Source organism: Aphelocoma coerulescens, chromosome 2, assembly GCF_041296385.1.
Source record: "Aphelocoma coerulescens isolate FSJ_1873_10779 chromosome 2, UR_Acoe_1.0, whole genome shotgun sequence".
NCBI classification, from domain to species: domain Eukaryota; kingdom Metazoa; phylum Chordata; class Aves; order Passeriformes; family Corvidae; genus Aphelocoma; species Aphelocoma coerulescens.
In genome coordinates, this window is record NC_091015.1 from 112,864,444 (window position 1) to 112,885,908 (window position 21,465).

At 39.2% G+C, this 21,465-nt stretch overlaps 1 protein-coding gene and 1 long non-coding RNA gene across 7 annotated transcripts; one reads left to right on the top strand and one right to left on the bottom strand.

Moving 5' to 3' along the window:
- Positions 1–3,177: 3,177 nt before the first annotated feature.
- Positions 3,178–18,164, top strand: LOC138104961 (uncharacterized). Of its 5 annotated transcripts, XR_011148339.1 has the most exons (6): positions 3,178–3,336; positions 7,143–7,791; positions 9,392–9,457; positions 11,221–11,454; positions 12,260–12,502; positions 13,616–14,633. It is a non-coding gene; the product is annotated as an uncharacterized lncRNA (long non-coding RNA). The 5 variants fall into 5 exon arrangements; XR_011148337.1 differs by lacking the exons at positions 9,392–9,457; positions 11,221–11,454; positions 12,260–12,502; positions 13,616–14,633 and adding exons at positions 15,348–15,422; positions 18,074–18,164; XR_011148338.1 differs by lacking the exons at positions 12,260–12,502; positions 13,616–14,633 and having other exon boundaries at positions 11,221–12,251.
- MC5R (melanocortin 5 receptor) lies at positions 15,566–21,171 on the bottom strand. Of its 2 annotated transcripts, none has more exons than XM_069004370.1 (2): positions 19,909–21,171; positions 15,566–19,069 (listed from the first exon to the last, which is right to left on the bottom strand). In XM_069004370.1, exon 2 carries the CDS (start codon positions 18,985–18,987, stop codon positions 18,010–18,012), a length of 978 nt encoding a protein of 325 aa, XP_068860471.1. In that variant the 5' UTR covers positions 18,988–19,069; positions 19,909–21,171; the 3' UTR covers positions 15,566–18,009. The 2 variants fall into 2 exon arrangements, with proteins under 2 accessions (XP_068860471.1, XP_068860472.1); XM_069004371.1 differs by lacking the exon at positions 19,909–21,171 and having other exon boundaries at positions 15,566–18,757; positions 18,844–18,933.
- Positions 21,172–21,465: the final 294 nt, after the last annotated feature.

The window sequence follows — 21,465 nt, forward strand, 5'->3', positions numbered from 1 at the left end:
TAACCTGGGGAGAAATCTCTGGTTCTAGGGACTGTCTTACTGGAGGACTCTCTTTGTCTCTTGTACCACAGGCCAACTGGCCACCACAGGTTAGACTTTAAAATATGAAGAGTTCTGAAGTTGTAAGTGTATAATCTTCAGTGACCTTGGCATAACAGGGCAATGAAAAAGAGAGAAACAGAAAAGGGGTCTAGTTCATGTATGATGGCCCCACTATCATTCCATGACTGTTGTCATCTTGGCCAACTCATTACTTTCTCTACTTGTTCCTGAACTTCTTCAATCATCTTTGGCAACTTCACCTTTTATCACAGAGCTTGTAGTCACTTGGACCGCTCGAGCAGATCAAAACTGCTTGAAGGAAATTTCCTCCTTTTCTTTCAGCTTTTGCATGAATGCAAAGTCAGAATAAACTCCAGTGTCATGCCCTCAAAATATCATGGGTCACCTGCGAGCTGTGAGATGCCTCTTGTCACTGTTTTAGTCATGTTGCAGTGAAGTTGAATACAACTTTTTTATCTACTTATTTTTGCACCTGTATAATCCCTTACCTCCTGCTGCACAACAAAGGCTTTGAGAAGAACAGAAACTCTTCTTTTGTCTCAGAATGCCACAAAGAGCTAGAGAATTTGGCAGAGTTTTGCAGGGATGTGCTCTCAGCAACCTGCGATACTTAGAGCTGCAGCAGCAAAATTTACCTTAGGAAATTATTCTTCAACACAGTTTTGCTTGTAATTAGGTCTTCAGAGGACCATAGGGACATCTGCAGCTCATGCACCACAGGTTTCTAAGAAGGGCAAGGCTTTTGCTTCTATGAAACATTTTCATTTCTGCTGGTTATATAGGAGTTCAGTCCTGTTCTGTTCCAAGTAGCCAGTTGTTGTGGGTGAACCCCAGGAGGCAGCTCAGCCCCACACAACTCACTCACTCCCCTGCAGTGGGATGGGGGAGAGAATGGAAGGGTAAAAGTATGACAAGTTGTGGGTAGAGATACAGAGAGTTTAATAGATAAAGCAAATATTGGACACACAAACAAAGCTAAACAAGGAATTAAATCACCACTCTCCATGGGCAGGCAGGTGTTCATCCTTCCCATCCCCAGAAAAGCAGGGCCCCATCACATCAGTGGCTTTTGAAGACAAACAACATCTCTCTGAATGTCGCCCCTTTGTCCTTCTTTCCTTGAATATTTTTATTGCTGAGCATGATGCCAAATGGTCTGGAATGTCCCTTTGGCCAGGTGGGGTCAGGTGTCCCAGCTGTGTTTCCTCCCAGCTTCCTTTGCACCCTCAGCCTCCTCACAGCATAAGGAGCTCAAAAGGCTTTGCTGCTGTGTAAGCACTGATCAGCAGTAACTAAAACATCAGTTTGGTATCAACACTGCTTTGGTGACCAGTCCAAAACCCAGCATCATACAAGCTACTGTGAAGGAAACTGACCCAACCAAAACCTGTACCTCAATGTAAAGAATTTATATTTGCTTCTGCTATAGAAAGTATGATCAATTCAAACGAACAAACAAACAAACTTAGTAAAAACTATCTGTAAAGTTTAAAGGAGAAAGTAAGAGTAACACCAGTAGTATCCTTAGTCTCACATTCCATTCCGATTTTGGCTTCCTCATTGCTTTTAAAGATGGAACTTCAAATTCTAAGTCATTTATGGATTTTTCACATATATTTTTAGTATATTCTGTGCTACTATAGAATACAACTGTAATTGTTACCAAATACAGCAGTAAATTACATTAAAGCAGCCCCCGAAAGTGGTAAAAGTAAGATTTGCTCACCCCTTTTTTTGGAGAATGAGAGGTTGAAACTTTTGGAGGTTTATGTTTTGTGCTTACTCTTCCTTTATACAAAAATTTATTGTTACAAATGGATGCTTTCTCATGAATGCAATAGACAGGAGAGAACAAAAATGTTTTATTGTTTCTATGGAATATGCTTGTTCACTTCTGCTTTACAGAGACAACACTTGGCTGAAGTGAACTTGCACGAAACCTTAAGTGGAGAAGCAGGATGTATATTCCTGGTTTTACTCACAGTACTGTATCTTGCATGCAGCTGGGACATTGGGAACAGTCAAGGACCTGTACTTCCTCACTTGTCAAATGGAAAAAGCTGTCGTTTCTGGGGCAAGACAGCAAATGCTCATACAGAACACGAATAAATGGTACAAGCTTTTTCCCATGGCCGTTATGAGAATTGACGTTAATACAGTTCAGGCCATCTACATGACCAACCCTGGAACAAAGTGGATTTTTGCAAATTTGGGTTAAGATGCATTGGCACAAGTCCACAGCACAAATCTCACCTAGCAGATATTCCTACAGCTGTCTAAAGCCTTAGCAAATTCCACTGCCGCCATATTCCTTTTCAAAGTTGCCATTTGTAGGAAATTACTCATATTGCATCCTCTTGAGAGTTATTTAACAGGTATTAGCTGCTCACCAAAGAAGAATTATTCAAAAGAAACAGATAGGTTTCTTTTTATTTAAAGACTGTTTCCAGTCTTTAAATATTTATCTTTACTGCATAATCCACCTCTCCAGAAAAGTCTCCTAGCTGCCTGCTTTGTACCAACAAAGCAGTGAAATGTCAAGTGATGCCATATTTAAACTAAATTAAAAGGAGATAGCAAAATGATAAACCTGAATGAATACAAATATTTTAAATCCAGTCCTTTAGAGCCAAAAAGCCTCAGTTTTTTAAAAATTAAATCTTAACTGGTTTGTCATTATTGATTTTTCTGAGAAAAAAAGATAACACAAGACTATACTCCTTCAGTGGTAACATCCTTTTAAATGCATTTTCAGAGAAACAGAACTTGCACCATTTGTGCTCCTGCAGAGGAGGTGTCTTACACACAGAGAACCTCCTGTATCTTCAGAAGGTTCATATATATAACTTCCAAGGTATAACATAGTCACTAGATGGAAATTATTTGTTCCTGATAATTACAGAGGAAAATAACTGTTATAAAGTATTTGAACCTTGATAGTGTGCCCCAGCCAAACCATTTTTAGTTATTTTTACCAGGGCCCTCAGAGTGGGACCAGGCTGGAATTACCCTCAGTTGGCTTCACCTGGCCTTTCCACCTTCAGCTGCAGCACATCAGCCCCAAGAGGGTTTTTAAGCTCCAGTCTGGAGGTTTGAGGGGGATAGGTGGGATAGGCTTATATTTGTTTGGTGTCTTTTGCTGTCTTGAGTTCCTGGACTAACTTGGCTGCTGATCACTGGATGGTTTTTGTTGCTGTCGTTATCTCGACACTGCTTGCCTGGATCAGGAGCTCCACCTGTTAGAACCCTCAGGAATTCATTAAGGACTGAAAGGTAAACTGTGCTAAACTGGAAAAGTATTGAGGAAGAAGAAGCTGAAAAACTAAATACCAAGGCAGCAAGGAGTAGATAAAAAGGACTGTGCTGCACTGGATTATAATAATATTATCAGAAAAGTGTGTGTGAAGCTCATGGACAAGATAGAGAACCCAATCAAGCAATGTGAGATCTCATGCACAGCAGTTGCAAAATGTATATGTACTGTATTATGTAGAAGTTGTAAAATGTATAAGTAGAGTAATATGTAAAAGTAGGTGGAATATGTACGTTGTGTATTAGGTATAAGCAAGCAAAGTGTATAAGTACTGTGTTATGTAGAAGTTGTAAAACGTGTAAGTAAGAAAATGCATAAGTAGAGTGATATGTATAAGTAGTATAAGATAAGCAAGTGAAATGTACAAGTAGGTAGAATGTATAAGTAAGTAAAGTGCATAAATAAGGTATTATGTCAAAGTTGTGAGACATGTGAACAAAGGGGTATCTTAAACAATAAGACACTTCTGCATAATCATACTGATCCCTTGCTCAGAAGGCATGAATTCCTGCAAATGACTCAACAGGGAATATGCGAGCTTCTGTCTCTGACATTTTATTGTCAATTCAACTGGTTATTGAAAATCCAGTTGTTTATGGAAAATCCAGAGTTCAAGTCTGTAAAAAGAAGATATCCATAGTGGCTTTCTCTTTTGGCAGCTATGGTTCAGATGTTTCTGTGACTTTTCTGAGATAAATAGACCTTTTTAGGTATAAAAGTGTTTATCGAAAAATACGGAGAGGGACTTTTTGCAAGGGCATAAAGTGACAGGACAAGGGGGAATGGTTTCAAACTGAAAGTGTGTGGGTTCAGATTAGCTATTAGGAAGAAATTCTTTACTGTGAGGGCAGGGAGGCACTGGAACAGGTTGTCCAGATAAGTTGTGGATGTCCCATCCCTGGCAGTGTTCAAGGCCAGGTTATATATAAGGCTTTCAGCAACCTAGTCTGGTGGATGGTGTCCCTGCCCATGGAGGGTGAGTTCCATGGAGGGAACTAAGTGTTCTTGAAGATCTCTTCCAATCTCTACCTTTCTGTAATTCTATGATCCTGCTCCAATGAGGACCATGATCCAAGCTGCAGACAAAAGCTGCAATCTGGGAGGAAAACTCTTCAGAGTAAATCAGGATATAGCAGCAGCTATTTGTTGGAAATTTTGCCCTTTTTATCAAATCTATTCTGCCTACACTGTTTTTGAAACAGTTGCAACTGGCTCTAAGGGTTTCAAAACCAAACCTAGGTTACAAAAATAAGATCATCGTAATTACCAGAGGTGAAAAAAAATCCTAATTTAGTGCAAGTCCAGTTTCCAGGCCGATTGACACTTGGTACTGAATGGATAAAGAGGAGCAATGGCATAAAGTCTTCATCTCAATGTTCTCAAGCTGTTTCTTGCTTCTAAGTGGGCAAAATTACTTCCCATGGTGAAAAAGAAAGAGGGGCAACACTTCCCATTTCCCTTCTACCCTACATGAGGGAAACAAATGACTAGAGGATGACTGGAACAATGAGTTAAAATTTGCTCTTCTTCTTGCCTTTGTCTTCTTGCAGTTGTGCAGGTGCTTTTATTCCCCCTATTGCCCAGCTGCAACTTTCAGTCTAAGTCACAAAGGAGAAAAATCCTGCCTCATATACGACTGGCTCACAAGTTGTTGAAGCTGAAATAAGTAGAATAATGTGCAATGTAAAGCATCCCTCAGCATGATTCAAATAGTCTGTCTCTTCACTTCTCTATTCATTTAAAAAGCCCATTGTACTCCAGGAAATCTGTTGTTAGACTAAGAATGGATATTTTGAGGTATTATGTCTAATGGCACTCTACTGCTGAGACTGTCTTTGGAAAAATCCTACCCCATGTTTGGTGCATTTTCACTCACTTCTAGTTTGAGGAAAAAAAAGCTGAGGCATAAGGGATTTTTTCATTCATTTTCTTTTAAATCCATTAAGATCAAAAACATTTAATCAGAATAATTAAAGACTATAGTAAGAATTTAAAAGAAACAATCATTCAAGGGAAGAATATCTCCAGAGTCGCAGTAATGATTCCCTTTTATTTTGTCACTTAATTATGGGTAATCCTAGATTATGTAATGCTGTATGAAAAATTAAGATTAGCGTAATACCATTCATATAACTGTCCATTAATCAGACCCTTTAAAGTTCTCCCTGTCTTTCATCTTGTGTAGAACAAAAATGTACCACCAGAGAACATCTGAAACATGTGTCTTCCAACTAAATACCCTGCTTGCTGTGTAAGGATTCCTTTATACATTTTCCAATCAACTTCTCACCACCCCTCATTGCTCCTCCCTATGCCAAGGCCACAAAAAGTCAAGGCATTGGTGAATCCTTATGGCCTGCAATGCCTGCTCTGCAGCGAGAGAATCTGGCAAAACAGTCTGCGTTGGGAGATCCCAAACACGTTTTATGTGGACCTCAAACAAATTTTAAGTGGATCCACTGAAAAAGAAGATCTAAATAAACAGAAACTTGCATTGTGCAGGCACTAGCAAATAAAGGCATCTGTTTGAGAATAATTCTTAAGCCACTAGATTATGGGGCTATTAAAATTATATCCAGATGTTGGAGATGTTAGTATTAAACAGGAATTTCTGCTCAAACCAAGTTAAATGTTAAACATACACTTGCAAACTTCAGAACTGCTCTAGAACCCATAGTCAAATGCTTATATCTAAATTTATCCCAAGGGAATTCTTCCACCTCAATCAGGAATTATTCTTTCATTTATTTTTTACAATTTTATTTACACTGGTTTTCATCATGGTGGTTGAACAGTTGTTTGAAATGACAGCTTATCCCTTCACTTGTGGGAATTTAAACCTGAACATTGGCAGATATGAATTTAAGGTGACTTTTAATATTGCCTTGCATTTTACCTCCTTCAACTTTTGTAATTCCTTGCTACCTACATTAAATATTTTGGAAACAAAATACACAAATAACCAAAGCTCTGGATGATTAGAGATGCAGTAACCACAATCAATGCAACACTAAATAAGGTTAATCATGGTTGATTCAAATAAGGTTAAACAATACCAGGATTTTAAATGACTGATTAAGAGGGTCATGTCACTGCTAGATCTGGATAAGTTCATGGAATAATATATGCTAAAATTAATTTAATTCTTTCTGGTTTTGGGGGGTTTTTAATCAATTAATTTATTCCATCAGTGTTTCTTAGTTCAAGCAGAATTTTGTATAAAGCTGCTTCACAGTTCAGGCTGGTCGTTTGTACTGTGATTTCTGACATAGTCTTTGTGTTAAATTTCACCCATTTCTTATGCTCTGGTCTTAACCTGAACTCATGAAAGCTTCTATCATGAACCTTCACACTTATAAATGTAGGAAGATGTCCTTTGGACCGTGTTTATTCACCCTGTAGGAGGAACAGAGTTATCACTGTTCACCTTCTGTCTTGGGAAAGAGACATGAATATCTGCTAACTTTTCATTAAATTATTTCAAAATTTTAAGACCAGAATGGATTAAAACAATCCACCAGCCTGACTTTATAATAAAGACCATAAAAATCTTATCCTGTGATATCTGCACCAAGGTGATTGGTGTAGTAATTCCTCCCTATTAACAGTTCTTCCCATTACTATTTTCACAGCCTCTCAATTTATTATTTTAATACAGTAGTGGCATCATCCATAAAAAGTCACATTTCCACATGTCTGTGGAAAAAAATTACTATTGGTAGTGCATACACAGTCCTTTTACTTGTGTTTTCTTGCTTTGTTCTAGCTCCAAAATGAAGTGTGCACACTGTATGGAGAAGTGACAGAGATTAATGACACTTTGCAAGAACAAATTACGTGATGAGTCATCTCGTATCTTTAGACACTTGTATTTGTCAAGTACAGAACATGAAGACAATGATCCAGCTAAGCAATTTACTCAGGATTCATCTACCTCTAGCATTGGGCCACAATGCAGACATCTTTAAAGAAGCTCTAGGCAAGCTGGTGCCAGGACTGTGGGAAGCATAACACTGCTGCCACTGTCAGCAGCCAGCTGTTACGCCCAAAGACAACACCAAATTTTACTTGGCTAACTTACCTGGGACCCTCAAATCAGCCCATGTGCCATATTTTCCTTTGTTCTGCTGGGATAATGGGTGTAGTAGCAGGATCCCTAGCATGGTTCCCCTGCCCCTGAGTCATCAAAGATGCAGTCCTGCAGATTTTGGAAAGACAGTCTGCAGTTGTGAAGAGCAGCCTGTTCTTATGAATTTGCTTGAATTGGAGACTAAATCAAGAATGCTGCCATAAGCAGTGGGTGCCAGTCGACTACAGATGTTTTCAAGGAAGACGTGTAAACTGAAAAAGGTGCCCTCAAACCATCTGACTGCAGATAGACTAAGGGGATTTTAGATCAAGTGGCTACATATAAGGTGAGTCATCAAAGATAGCAGCTTTAGAAAAACAGGTATTTCAAAAAACTTTGCTTGTTTTGATTCACCACTGATTTTCTTTTACCCATAGGATGAATCCATTTCAAAACTGGTCTGTTTCTGCAGTGCAGGGGAATGTGTTGCTGCAGGAGGCACGAGCAGTGCTTATCACAAGCTGCTGTCCAAGTCCATGGTTACTTAAGGAAGAGGTTCTCAGTTAACCCATAATATACTTCTAGTCTGGATCAGTAGATTTGTGAAAGAGTAAGAAAAAAAATAGATTACCCTGAGATTAGTTGAGTTGTTTAGAGCATGGTGCTAATAACACAAAGGTTGTGGGTTCAATCCCCATTTACTTAAGAGTTGAACTCGATGATCCTTGTGGTTCCCTTCCAACTCGGAAAATTCTCTGTATCTGTGAATTACAGCTGCTTCATCTGCAGCACAAGCAGAGGAGCACTGGCAGAGGGTCATGGAAAGCTAAACAGCAATAGCCCTAATGCCCCCAACAAATTGCGAGTCAAATGTGCCTTAGTAAAGAAGTAGAAAAGAATGTAACATGAGTCCTACCCTATACAAGAAAAATAATCTCTGTCGAATAAAAGTCACTTTCATTGATTTTGTAAATACCTCAAATTGTAGCAAAATATTAGCTTAAAACTCTAGATGTCTTTAATAAATCTGTCTTTTTTCCATGTGTTTTTCCATTTCAAAGGTAAGAAACAGCATTTCGTATTCTAACTTGTCTTTTACAGAGAATTTTCAAATTCTCCCAGGAAACAGCAGGGAGAGTTTGACACAAGTTTGTGTCTTTGCCTTATTTGTGGTTTTGCCAAGGCATTTGCACTACAAATAATGTTTCAAGACTACCGTCATCCTTTTTAAGTCCTTGAAATACAGTCTGAGCATGCCTCCTTCTGGAACTATTCAGCCCCACAGTACCAGCCAAAACTGAAAGAAGGCAGATGTAAACATTCCAACTACAGTATGTGGCAGGAATTATTAAGTTTAAGAATCAGTAGTTTGTCAAGTTGAACTACATTGGTCACTTCGGGCTAGAGGTACTTTGCTATCTGTGTACTATCCTGTGTCTGCCTTACAAAGTTCCCCTGTCTGAAATGTATTTTAAATGAAAGTAGATACCAAGTCAAAGGTACAGTTAAATTAAAACCTCCATAGGAAAATGCAGAAACCCCACAAGTGCAACTTTCAAGGTGTGCTTCCCCTGTGGCCTGGCTTATTAGAAGAGGAATGCCAGTCTGCTAAAACCTGACCTTACCTAACAGCTGAGACAGTTGCTAACAGTAGCAATGAATAAGACACTCTTGAGCCTTGAAACCCTATCAGCTGTGACTGTTTAAGGTAATTAATAAAGAAAATGGGTTGTTTGGTTTGTTTTCAAAGGACAGTCCTACTCAGTACAAGCATTTCAGAGGACTGAGGATGCATTAGTAAGAGGGATTACTTGTGTGCAAAGTGCTCTCAGACAGTTCTTTATCTCCCTACCTGTGCCCTCAGAACAACACTATGCTTCTGCACTCTAAAATACTGATTTCATACATTTGTGGTTAAGTAACACTTCTTTTTTTTCTTCTTCTAGTTTCTCAGCTATGGCTGGTTGCCTGTGAATGATATCTTTGCAGCAGACCCGAAATATCCTTGCAATGTGAGAAACTCTGAAGCAGCAGTTATAATCACTGCTGTTTGAGATTTCATTCATTAGTGTTTGCAAAATACTTCGAGACTCTCAGAAGGGAGATGCTACAGTATTCTAAATATCTGCCTAATTAGCTCTGGTCAGAAGTTATTTTACCCAGTCAAGCTGAAAGATCAAAAATACAAGTGAAAAATAAACCACAGAACAAAACACAACAAAAATCAATTTGAAGATGGTTAAATAACTTCCTATTTATTTATGGAGAAGGCTTAGTATATCTCTTCCAAAGTGCATGACTGCCAGGGCCCCATGAACATCCCCATCCAGGGCTGGAGTGTAGATGAGGGGCACTTGCTGCAGGCAGTGGTCTTAGGACAAGGTCTGGTAGCAGCCTCCACAGGGCCTCTTCTTTATCAACTCTGTTAGTTCACTGCAGATGTCCTTCATTATTGTTAGCCCTAGTCATGTCATTTGATGTTTTTGTTTTTACCCAGCACCAAAAACACTGGCATTTCACTGGTCACTGTTAATTCAGCAAAGTTTTAAAGTATGTGTAATGCTGGGTGCCCAGCCTCCTTGCATCTTCTCTTTGGTTCTTCCCTGGGAATTAAACCTTTCATTATTCAGCTCAGTTATTTATTACCCTCTTTAAAAATTCAGAACAATCTTCTAACTGACATTTTCAACAAAAGGTCAGCTGAAATGCACACAGTGTTCCTCATATTGCCTTCCTTCCCCTCTAAAAGTCCACCAGAGCTAATCTTGTGTTTGTCATCTATTTACTCATTACATTGTGCAACAGGCCTTTGATCTCCTGCTTGTCTGTATGCCAGGGCTGTCTCCCATGAGGTAGCTTTAGGGTGGCTGTCCTCTTTTCCATTCCCTTCCAATTAAGCTGGACATATTTTCAGTATTCCCCACTCTAAGTAAGAGTCCAGTGTAATACTTAAAATGCCACGGCTAAATTCAGTTATTTATTGCACATGACTGGAACACCAGGCACAACCAAGGAGCTGCATGAGGAGCTGGGAGTGTAAATTCACTTGTCCCTTCTATCTAAAATCCTTGCGCCTTCCAGTTTCCTGGAAGCCTAGCACCTCTGCTTTGGACAGGAGGAAAACCAAGGACCCACAGACCACAGATACCATCTTAAAAATTACTTCAATCAAAATTAGTAAAAAATGTTTCTCCTCTTTTTTCACCAATGGGACTGTTAGACTTTCCAGAGTGTAACTAAACCAGCAGGCTACACAAGAATACAATTTTTTCTTTGCATGGTTTTCCTTCAAAAATCCACCTCTAGATTCAGAGGTGGCCACACCAATGTCCCTTTGCAATGTGAAAACCTAAATATTTAGCAGTTTCACAGTGAGATGAAAACCTGGATTTCATTCAAGGATTTACCTCCTAACTCTTCATTTTTTATGTACTTTATGCAGGGACATGAACTGTCATTGGAACTGCACTTGAAATTCAGGGAATTCATCTCTTTCCTCTGCCATTTGAAAGGAGGACTGTTAAAGCACCTGCTTTTCAAACTCTGAGTACCAAGCAGATCACTTTAGACCAAAGGAAGTCAAAGGTTTAACTTACCTTTTCCAAGTGACTTAAGCAGGTTCCATATGACTTTGCAGAGACCCCCAACCACAGCACTGGATCTCAGGGGCCCACCAAGATGGGTTCTTGGTCTGAGTAACACAAGAAATAAATTACTTTCTTGACATGCTGATTGTCCACTAACACTTAAAATTTTGTTGTTTTCCTTTCCAAAGGAGAATGATCTTGAGAGGTACCATATCCTGAATTCCCCCTACCTGGCTTTGTGGGGAGAAGATGTCTTATATGACACTTCAGTGGAATGGGATTCAGTCACACTTGGTGAGGGTCTTGCACACAGAATTTCAGCCAAGTTTCCAGCAGCTCGCTGACTCTACTCCTCTAAAACTGAATTTGGCACAAGTGTGTGTACCAGGACATTTTTTAACGCAGCCTAGTCCTCACAGTAGGTGAGATTTATCTTCACGTTTTGTAAGAGTCAGGTGTGAACTTAACACAGACTTGAAATGCTTACTTGCCCAAGCTCACCACTTACCTGCCACTCTGTGAGCAGAGAGCAGGAATCTCCTTTTTATAGCCAGGGCTCTTTATGTTCTCTGGGAAATACTTTTGGGAAAGACCTACTTTTAGTTTCAGTGAAGTATCTCTGGGCTTAGGTCGATGTTGGCACTACTAATCATGATGTTGCTATATATTTAAAACAAGCTTAAAGTGTAGGAATCTTTCCTACTAATCTTTGAATGGAAGAATATCCTGGACAGATTCCCCTGACTTTAAAAAGCACAAGGAACCTCTGGAACAGTAATAATAGTAAGGTCTATGTAAGGCTATCCCAGCACTATGTACTGTGGGGATATAGAATTTCAGGGACTTGGATTCTGACTCAAGCTTTTCAAAGCTTTTCAGAAAGCAGCTCAGAGCAAAGAAAATGTATAATACAAAGGTGATAGTTACTCCTAGGGTTATATTTTCAGGGTAGGTGAAGTAGGCAAAAAATTTCTGTGAAAAATAACAGTGAAAAAACTAATTCATGGGCAGCTTTATTTATTGCCTGCCAAAAGCAATTGTGTCCTGTTAAAAACTGGCAAACTAGAGAGAAAAATTAATCCCATATTCTTTGTGGGTTTTCATTTTGTTACTGTTAATTAGGGCATTTATGCACCTGAGAATCAAAATTTCATTTGATGCCTTTTTAAATCATCTGGAGCCAACCTACAAAGCTGATCATTCCATTTCTCATCATGCTTTAATCAGGTGTAAAACCAGCCTAATTGAAAGGAGGGGAGTGGTGAATCACCATCTGGAGGTAGCTGTGCAAGTTGCATTCTTACCACACTTATCAAGGAAATGATGAACTTCCAGGAGAAATTTGTGTCTGAACTTGGGACCCCTGATCCTCAGCCATGCAGAGCATGGCTAGGACACAAGGCCCTTCCAGCCTCTGTGGCAAGGCTCCCATCCCATCAGAGGCAGGGAAATGAAAGCTCTGTCCAGCAGGTAAGTTCTGCTACAGAAATAGGGCACAGCCAAGGCATATACTTGGTCCTGGAAAGACAGAAACACTCCTGAGCAATGTATTTTTTGGCATAAGTTTTGCATGTCCTTACCATCAAAAATGAAAGCTTATTTAGAGAACAGGGAACATTTGTTCCTATGAGCATTTTAGAGATCTTGACATTTTCCAAATTATGGAGCGTGTTATACTAAATGAAAGTATTTTTTTACTTACTGCATAGACAACAAAAGAGTCAGCAGCATCTGGCACTGTGGAAATGTAGTTTTCATCTAGATCTGGATTATTATTTGCTTATCTGTTCCCCTCTGAGCCAAAAACAATATAATTGGTCTAGGAAAACAACATAGTGACAACAAGGTATGAAGATACCAGTAGGATTCTTAGCTGGAAAAAATAAGATTCATAGAAGAATATAAGGGAGTAGGATAATGAATGGCGCAGGGAAAATGAATGGGGACTAGTTATTTTTTTTCTTTACAACATGGGGACTAATTATTTCTTTTCTTTACAATGTAAGGACTATAGAGCATTGAAGTAAACTTAAAAGTAGATGTTTTAGAAGAAAAATCATTTTTCCACTCAACACATCTAACTTGTGAAACAAGATGTTGCAGATTAAAATAAAGGGATCCAAAAGTGATTAGATAAATTTATGTAAGCCACGTTCATTTAGAGCTATCAGTCACAAATCTGTAAATATAACCTCCTACCCAAGAAGTCCCTAAACCAGAGCTTGCTGGAAGCTCTGCTGGTATTCCAGAGGATTACTAGACACAAGTCCAGAATTTACATAGTGTCCCTAAAGAGCTGCCCTTTATTTTGATGAAAACCCTTCCGTCTCGGTGCTCAGCACAGCGTCATGCCTTCTAAGGACTTTTTAAGGAAAGCTGCTCAAGAGGAAACTGTTGTGGGAATAATGTTTAGGGACCATAAGAATTTAACAGATTTACTAGATCTTTAGTTTAACAGGTGCTAGGGGAACTCTTTGTTCTGTAACACTGATCTGCTATAATTCTCAACACCTCAAGATGCAAAAAATACTTGAGTTTTTTTCCTTCTACTTCAGGTTTTGACTGTTGCTAGTTTGTTCACAGGTAGAGGAAACACATGAGAAACACGCTGCAGATTGGGAAGCAGTGTAACAAATAACTGAATGACAAAGAGCAGAAAGGTTAGAGGAAAAGGAACTATACATCCTCACGTACATTTCGTCTGTTGATATCATCCGTGACTGTACTTTATATTTGGGAGTAAGAGCTCATGTAGACCTGTATGTAAGTATAGACACACACACATACACCTCAAACTCTTCTGTTCTGTATGAAGAATGGGTGGATCCAAGCTACACACAGCTCAGGTTGTAACACAGGATAAGATTAGAAAAGGAGGGAGAACATCTCACCTGGAGATAAACTAGCAGAGAGTCTTATGCAGGCAGCTCCACCACAGCCTGTATGACTTTCTGTTCCTCATGTGAGGATCCCCATTTCCCCATCCATGTTCCCGTATCTTCTTCACCCACCCTGCCTAACAGGAAGGGCACAGTACATGAAGCCAACCAACACAGCTGAAGGCTAGGACCATCCTTTGCAATTCCTGAACGCAGCAGTGGTCACCATGAGTTGGTCTTCTGTGCGAGAAGCTGATGAGCAACAGAAGGATTTACTGCAAGACAGGCAGGACAATCCCCAACAAGACTTTGGAGTAGAAAAGTCCTTGGAGTTTTCAGAGAGCAGGCTATGTGAGGGAGTTGTTTTCCCAAAAAATTTAAACCTTTTCTGCCTTCTTAAAGTTTGTGTGTGCAGGAAATTGCTGTGGTTTCTGCACTTACTTGCACAGGAGTCACAAAAAACACAAGTCTCCAGAGAGACATTCTGAGAAGGTTTTCTGAGGGGAAAAGCCTAAGCTGTGGGAATGAATGTGCAACCCCCTCTCAAAAGGGTTCCACACTACATAAGTAGACTGCTGGACACTGGTTGCACAGAGTGAAGACTGGTAGGTTGCAGATCTGAAAGCAATCATCCCTCCTAGCCCAGACTCAGAGACATTGTTATGGAACAGTTAGAGTTTTCTGTGACAGATTTGTGCCCATTTGGGAAGCAGGATCATGAAGCCCAGGATCATAAGCAACTTCTTTGCTCTATCCAGTTATAAATGTTTTGTGTTAGAGGAGATGCTATGGCTCTTGGGAAACTAGTACTTCCTAGAATCTTATTGTGGCCTCGGCATGGAGAAAAGATTCAGATTTTTTCTTTTAATATTCTCCCTGATATTAATCTGCTTAAAATGCAGATGACTTTGTAAAAGTTGATCTCACCTGCAACAGGAGTGAGATCAGAATAATTGCTTTTTAAGAACTTTTAAATTGCGACACATGAGTTAGAAGCAGTGAAGTGTTCTGTCATCAAAGCAACAGCGGACAATAGAAATTAGTTTTGGAGCTCTGGGGCAGAAATAGTGTGATTTGAGGGTTTTTTTCCAGTGACTAAAGCTAAACTGTAAATGACTGGCTGGATAAGCAAGAGTAGTGTCATTAACTGCAGGAACATGATGCAACAACAGTCTAACAACTAATTTTTTCATGACTCTCCTCTGACAGCAAATTACCTCCTTACGCAATGCTGGCTTGTCCCAGTCTATCACAACACTTTGTGTTTTCCAGGCTCTGTCAGAAGTGATAGTATGCTAAATATTCCTTTTATTCTGCAGCTAAACCAGAGAAAGAAACATATTAAAGCTTGTCATGGTCTCCCAGAGATATGTATTTTATATTCATTCCTAGAGTGTAAACAGCCTGTTTTGAAAATACTTTCATTTCACTTTCAGGTTGTTTCAGCTCCCCACCTGTAAAGCTTATCATGAAGATGTGCTGCTGACACCCAGGGGAACATAGGTATGAATGTAAGTACACGGTGTTAGTCTGTAACTCTCAGAATTCTTAAGAAGGCATCTGTTTAAATGAGACATGAAAGTCTGTAATGCAATATTCCCTCTGTGAATAATCTATGACGTATCAGAAATGTTACAATGAATAACCAGAAATGTGGGGGTTTCCAGCAATCCAGTTTAATAGTTTCTTCATATGTCTGTGTTTATACATCAAACAAACTTCAAACAAAGCAAAAAAAAAAAAAAAAAAAAAAAAAAAAAAAAAGAATAATATACAATTCAAGAAAATACCAAAAGCTATTACAGTTTTGGTTTCCCCTTAGCCGATTTACAGCTATGTACAAAACTGTCTTATTTGCAATACCCAGTGAAGATTTAATGATTTATTTACATCAGCTGGTGCCTTTCACTGTGCAGTGGAACTGTCTCTTTTTGTCATTTCCATTCATAGTTGCAAGAGCCAACATTTAGGGGATATTTATGAATAGGATTAAGAGATGGACTGAAACAAGGCAAGATTCTCACTACTGACCACAAACATTCTCTGAAATCCCATTTTCAGATATAGCTGAAGGAAGACTCCAGCACCTAGTGCACTGATATAACCATTATATCAGTCAGCATAATAAGGTATCTCCACTAAGAATAACATTCCCATTCATGTCAGAGGGAGATATGTCTGAGCTGGAGGAATAATAAATTTTAAGCAGACAAAATTTATAACTCTGGTGCTAAAGGTGCACCTTATTTCTCCTGTCAGAAACCTCCTAAGCAAATGGAGACACAAAGTAGGCTCTAAGTGTGTGGAGGAGAATACTTTGCAATTTTTCTTACTCAAGAGCTAAAATTAGGAGGGGAAAAAATATAATTTTAGCATAATATGCAAACTGTGTCATAGAATTACTGAATAACTTGAGTTGGAAGGCATCTGTGGAGGTAATTTACTCCTAGTGCTTCAAAGTAGGGCCAGCTTCAAAGTTAGAGTCAGCTTTCAATTTAGCACAGATTATTCAGGGCTGTGTCCAGTCAAGTTCTAAATATCTCTAAGGATGGAGTTTGCACAACCACTGAGCACCCATACACGTTTGACCACCCTTATGGCAAAAAAATTCCCTAAAACCCATTCAGGACTTTCACCTTGAAAGTATAACCTAACGCTCATGGAATAAATCATAAACCTTCTGCTGATAAACAAGACTTTTACAACACATATAAACCAAGTATAACAAACATTATTCTTCCAGATTTCAGAAGGAAGAGTTCATTTTTTCAAGATATTTTCAGATATCTTGTCCGTAGTTTACCACCACTTGAAATCTTTTCATAACTTACATCACAGTGCAAGACAGGCACCATCCATGGTCATCAAGAAATACCACAGTTGCACTTCCTCCCTCTTTTGTAAGCCCAGTATTTTGCACTTTACACAGCTGTTTGCAGAACCACAGCTTTATGAAAGCATGACTAGATGCAAGCTACTCCTACAAAAGGCATGAGGGTTTCAGCTTAGAATCCTCTCAACAAAGAGGAAAACTGTTTGTTTGGGGAGCAAAAGTCAGGACTCTGTTATACAGAGACATGCGGCTGATGTTTTGAAATCCTTTCTTTGCCACTGACTGCCATGCCTTTTGATTATCAAACTTGTTTTGTCTCTCCCAGCTTGAAAGATGCAATCTACAGACACAAAAGCTCTTCACAGCCAAAATTCTTTTCTAATGTCTATACAAAGGCAGCCACTCACTCAGTCTTTCCATCTCCACAAAACATTACATGAATATCCAGAGGCCATGTACCCTTTGCTTCCCTAGCCCTGGCAAATAAAGAACACAGACAAACTAGAATCAGCTCAGTCTTCATATTTAGCCTTAAAATCCACCTGTGGTACATCTTGCTTCACAGTGATTTGAACACATATAGTCATATATGACAAAGTGCTGTATCCAGCTTGGAAAATCTCATGGTAACATTGGCCTCTTACATAATACGTATTGTATGACAGTAACAGTTATGACTGGAATACAAAACTGCTGATATGTGCATGTATGTTGATCATAACTGCTGACCAAGGTATGTGAAGCTTGATAATTGGAGCTACTTCTCTGATTTTATGTCTTGAGAAGGAAATAGCAAAAAAACCCCTTGTTAATTCTGGGCATCAAAATAAGCCATGCTTGTTTTTATCTAGAGGCAGAAATATATATAAATTATCTGGAGAGATAAATAACATCAACAGAAACACACATTGAGAGGCTGATGTGTTCATTCACATGGCAGATCTCACTCATTGCATTTAGCAGAAAGAAAATTAAGGTTTTCCCTGTATAATCCTCCTATAAAATCCAATCTTCAATAGGGTAAATGAGATTCAAAATATTCTTTATCCCCATAATACAGGTGCACTGAGCAGCTCCAACCACCAGCATGAGAGAGGTGTGTGGAGGGAAAGAAATGTAAAATCACATATTAAAAACTTGTTTCTGATTGCTGCAGGAATCATGGCAGTTGAATGGAGAAAATGTTCCATAGGCATTTCACCAGAATTACAGGATGCAGAAAGATGTTGCCTTTCCATTCTCTTTCTTGGTTTAGTTTTGTTATTTTAATACTTGTTTGATAACCCACAGAGCATTCTCAGGCTATAGCAACAAATTATCTCTTTGAAGGTCTTCCTCATTTCCTGGCTACGAAAGGCATAGATCAAGGGGTCGATCACCGAGTTGCACATAATGAGAATGAGGTACATGTTGAAGTGAGACATGAAACAAACACAGTAGAGGTTTTGAGGGCAGGAGATCATCAGGATGAGGTGAAGAAAGAATGGAGCCCAGCAAACAATGAAGATGCCGAGAAGCATAGTCAGAGTGATGGCTCCTTTCATGCTGGTTCTTTGACGGACAGAGTTGTACCCAGGCAAAGCAGCGATTTTCTTCACGTGAGTACGAGCCAGGAGGAACATATGGATGTACAGCGAGACCATGAGGAACAACATGGTGAAAAACACAGTGATGAGGCAAATGACCACGTAAGTTGATTCATAGTAAAGAATGAAGATAATGCCACAGCCCGTGCAAAAGGTCCAGATGCATGCAATAATAAGCCCTGATCTTTTCACTGTCATGATGTTGTGATAACGCAGGGCATAGAAGATAGTGATGTATCTGTCTACTGCTATAGCCAGCAAACTGCACATGGAAGCCACCACAGATATGCAGATCATGGAATCAAAGACATTGTCTATGTGACGGACAAAGGCATCTTCCATAACGATGTGTCTATTGTTTATTAAGTATATGGTTATGGTCTCCCAAGCATTAGACACACTAACCAGCATGTCAGCCACTGCTAAACTGCAAACAAAAAAATACATGGGTGAGTGCAAGTTCTTGTTCTTAACTATTGCAGATATAACTAAGATGTTTTCAAGGAGGCTTACAATGCCCAGAGTTAGGAACACCTCAGCTGCGATGACCACTTGCTCACATGGCAATGACTTGCTCTTTGCAGTAGGCACAGTGAAGTTGCTACCGAAGGCACTCAGGTTTAGTTCAGAAACATAGAATTGAGAGGATGTGTTCATCTCTGGGATCTAACACGTTCTGTTTCTTCTATGTGGTTTGCCAAGGAGTGTGTTGAATGCATTTTCCAAAATGCAGAAGATCCTGCCAAAAAAAATATAGCATGAAGATTATGCAGAAGTTGACAACATAAATACCACTCATTTCTATTTAATTTGGCTTGTACATGTCCCACCTCTTCCACACCACATTCCTGTGCTGATTCTAAATTAAACTTTGGTTGGCTCAGAGATTTTCTACCCATCCTTACTGGGAAATTAAAATCACAAACTAATGATAAGATTCCTGCACTCTTCATTCATAGTTCTGTTTATTCTATTTGGTACCCTGGAATGCTTCTCCAAAATGTCCTGGAAATTCTGCTGAAAAATGAACAAAATACAGTTTTCCCAGCCCCAGCTCTCAGACCCCAGAAGTGCAGGAGGATGTAGTATTAAGTCCAGCAGAAACCGCTCACTCAAATACAAAATAAAGAAGTTTTGATTATTGACACAATAAAGAGCTGAACATTTTCAGTAAAAGATTTAAATGCTTTCCTGACCTTTGTACATTTAAGCTGGCATGAACTACATTATAAACAGCTTATCTGTGCAATATTAACATGCTCATTTAAAAGCATGGTATTAAACACCTAACCAAGGAAAATCCATGCATTTCAGGATACACTAAGGTTACAGAATCAGTGTGGGTAGAATTCTATTATAAAAGAAGTTTTCTCTTCCAAATCAAGAATATTTCATTCAATGGTTTTCTGGTAATGACAATATTCAGGGAAAGTTGTAAGTCATTGCATTTTTTAGTAAAGGGAATACTTAGAGCTGATTGTCAGTGACTTGTTGCAAATAAAATTCAAAGTATATCATGCTAAACAATTTTCAGTTTTTAAAAGCAGCTTTTCATTTTCAATCAAGAATTAACCATACCTATTTACCAGAGCTGCTCCTTCAGCTGCTCTTCCTCTTCATCATCTGCAACCTTTCCTCCAGAGAGCTGAAGTTTCAGCCCCCCTGACATCTGGGGCTGGGAACTCCTTGGTGGGGAAAGATGAAAAAAAATAGAGGGAAAGGAATTAGCAAATCCATAGAGTCAAAGCTGACCACGTATAAATTACTTACTGTGCAACTGCCTTTTTATAGACTCCAAGCAATAATGACTTCAGTACTCAAACTGTGGCTCCTCCTCCCCTTCTTTGCCCCTCTGGACTCCTTTTTCCACAGATCTCGTAGCACAGGTTTGGGTTTTTACCACCATCTAGTGGCCTTCCCCTCTTTTTCTAACTGAACAGTGATTCTCATATGAAATTCATTATGAGCTTTTTATAATAACAAAGGAGAAAATGTACTAGACATGCTCTTCTCTTTTTTTGTTTGTTTTCTTTGCTGTTTCTAGTACACTGAAAATAAATTCATGCTGCAACAGTACTCTAAAAGAGGAGAGAGGACTGTTGTTGAAGTGGGAGGCTTGTTACTGCTATAAGCATTTTTCTTATATTCAGCTCTGTTGGGATTTTTTTCAGAAATAAGAACTCCTCTGTTACAAAACTTAGAGAATATACTGTCAAAGCCACCATGCCATTAATAGAAAACACATTGAAATAATTTGTATTTTAAAAATTGGACAAATAAGCTGCTGTGTTCCGTACCCCTTGCTAGAATAGAGATTTCAATGTAGAAATGGAAGGAGCAGACAGTGTATCATGCCAGGAGGGCTCCCCGAGATCAATGTGAATTCCCCTGGGGCCTAAGAGCTGTTAAACTCACTGCTCTGTATTCCAGTGGCTGAGGTTCCTCTGTGGGTCTAGCAGTCAGGCAGCCAATGCTCTTCTGGGCCTTACCCAAAAGGTGGCAAAATCAGTTCAAGTCTTTAACAAATGGTCTCTGCTTCCAGGTGCAGGCTGGGCAATGCAAAGCACATGCCTTCCTGACACTGCCAGATGCCCTTTGTCTTAGCTGCTAACCAGACAGTCAAATACCATGCAGGATTTGGAGTTAACTTGAAATAGGAAGTCTCTGCTTCTCCAAATCACCACTTTTCCAAAACTTAGTGGGTTGAGATTTTTTCATGGTGTATAACTGCTTCAAATGCTTATTTTTAACCTACAGCATTTTTTTTAAAGAATCACCACCAACAAACACTTACTTTATTGTTATATCGTGTGCCACTTTTGTGTTTTCAGTGTTCAGCTAAGGTTTATCATTGCAAAGCAGATAAATCCCTATTTCTAATTACTATATTCCACAGGAGGTGTCTCTGTTGTTACCACTGGCTTCACTCTAATCCTTCACTCTAGGGATGCAGAAACACCTGGGCCATTGTATGAAATATTTTTAAGTACAAATAGTCCCTGCACCAAGGGTGACAGTGAAAAGCACTTTTTATTATTTTGAGTAGAATGGCTCTTTTAGCATTATGCAGTTATATTTAGGAGATTAAATTTGCCTATTCCTTCTCCCCAGTACTGGAAAGAGAATTTAGGTTAT